Source organism: Sesamum indicum, linkage group LG3, assembly GCF_000512975.1.
Source record: "Sesamum indicum cultivar Zhongzhi No. 13 linkage group LG3, S_indicum_v1.0, whole genome shotgun sequence".
In the NCBI taxonomy this organism is placed as follows: Eukaryota; Viridiplantae; Streptophyta; class Magnoliopsida; order Lamiales; family Pedaliaceae; genus Sesamum; species Sesamum indicum.
Genome location: NC_026147.1, coordinates 13,510,572 through 13,512,387, shown reverse-complemented (window position 1 = coordinate 13,512,387; position 1,816 = coordinate 13,510,572). Strand labels below are relative to the sequence as shown.

General features: G+C 35.0%; 1 protein-coding gene across 1 annotated transcript in view; it reads left to right on the top strand.

Annotated features, from left to right (window-relative positions):
• LOC105158511 (calcium-binding mitochondrial carrier protein SCaMC-2-B) overlaps positions 1-1,816 on the top strand; it is a 4,317-nt gene that overhangs the window by 973 nt on the left and 1,528 nt on the right. Inside the window, exon 2 of the mRNA XM_020692911.1 lies at positions 1,679-1,816. This exon is cut by the window's right edge and continues 600 nt beyond it. Within this exon, the coding sequence (XP_020548570.1) occupies positions 1,679-1,816 (138 nt within the window). The remainder of the gene's footprint in view (positions 1-1,678) is intronic.

The window sequence follows — 1,816 nt, the reverse complement described above, 5'->3', positions numbered from 1 at the left end:
ATGATGGATTGAGAATCACTATAGTCTCAGTGTCTGTATGCCTGATTGCAGTGTGGGCTAGAAATAAGTGTTGATTTTGGCATCCACCCTGTGTTTCCTGTAATGGGGATATGCACCAGTTTGTATAGTTCATCTTAGCATAGGCATATTATGTAGATTTGTTTATCGAAGTAGAGGAAGATTTTCAATTGTAGCTATGATGAAACTCCATTGAAGTACTGGGCTGCCTCAAGTGCACAGCCTGCATCGAAAATGCTTACAGATTTGTTATTGAAATTAGAATGCGGAACTGCACACTATTGTAAAAACAAGTGAATTTAAAGTAAAGATGAGCGCAGAGTACAATGGGGATAGCATATATGCTTTTTACTTACGGGACCTTTGGTGCTTGTACCATTATCCTTATCTGAAAAGTTTTATACTTTCTTAGCCTTAAAGGAAGACTAACAGTGGGATGTCTATCTATTCACCTCATGTAATTTGGAGCAATTACTATAGTTTGGTTCCTTGGAGACCTTATTTTTCTTGTTCATGTTATCTTATGTCTGCATGAAAATGCAGTTAATATTTTTGCAGACACCCATAGACATGCGTGTATACACACCAATATGCAGAGAATGGTTGATCAATGAAGGAGGAGCATGTCCTTGTTCTTTATGCTGCTTCAAGATGGAAATAAATGTGATTATTGTATTTACTGTGCAACTTGGGCTGGTTCAAATGAGATCTATGAAGCAACATAGAATGTGTAGAAACAAAATGCATTAGCATAAGCTGGGATTCCAGAAGTTGAGAATGCTTTGTTGGATTATTAGGTGATTAAAGAATGGTGTGATATTTTGGCAGATTTGTAGAGAATAGAGATTGGTTGTGTGTGAGCTATATCATCATCAATATCATTTTTCATATGCATTTGATTATGTCAACCATATTAAAAATTAAATTATTTATGAAGTAACTTGGGAGCTATTAATCAGAACATGTTGGGCATCTGCATTGGCTGGGTTGGCTCTTAAATATATTTTTAATTCTATGATACTTTGCAGGTTTTTCCTGTAACTGGGTAACAGATTTTCTAACTCTGTTCTCTTAGCAGAACCAAAATTCATGAATTCAAGTGTCTAGATTTATGCCAATATGCCTTCTTGATATCTGTTTCTGCCTATTATTTGTCATTGCTTGGGAAACTTGATCCGACTTCAGATAAAAATCTCTGGTTAGATTGGCCCTGCTATTGACAAGCAATCTCTTGGTACTTTGTTATCCTTTTCATGCATATATTATCTTTCTTGGTGGACGTCTTTTGCTATCATGTTGGAATGTTTTCATTTACTTTGTTTGATGTTAGTAGGATTATTCAGATTGCAGATAATTAATTACTAAATTTTCTTCGTCTGTTGGTGCACTGCCCCTTGTTTCTTTGCAGTTCTTTAGACTGTAAGTTGCGGGTTTGTAGTTCGTTCAGTTTTTTGGGTTTTACTTTTTGCTTGTATGCTTCCTTCAATTTTTTATAGATGCTATTTTTCTTGATCTTATAGAAGGAATAGTATGATAATTAATCCGAAGTTCCTTTATGCTTGCAATTGTGATTTTCTTTTTCAAGACAGTCATTTCTGTTCAAAATTTCCAGAATATAAGCTGTCTTCATCTTATAAGTCATGGCAGTTCCTTTTTGCAGGGATTGAACTTGATGATGATGAACTTGCTCGTTTTGTTGAGCATGTTGATAAAGACAATAATGGAATTATTACTTTTAAAGAGTGGAGAGATTTTCTGCTACTCTATCCTCATGAGGCTACCATCGAGAACATCTATA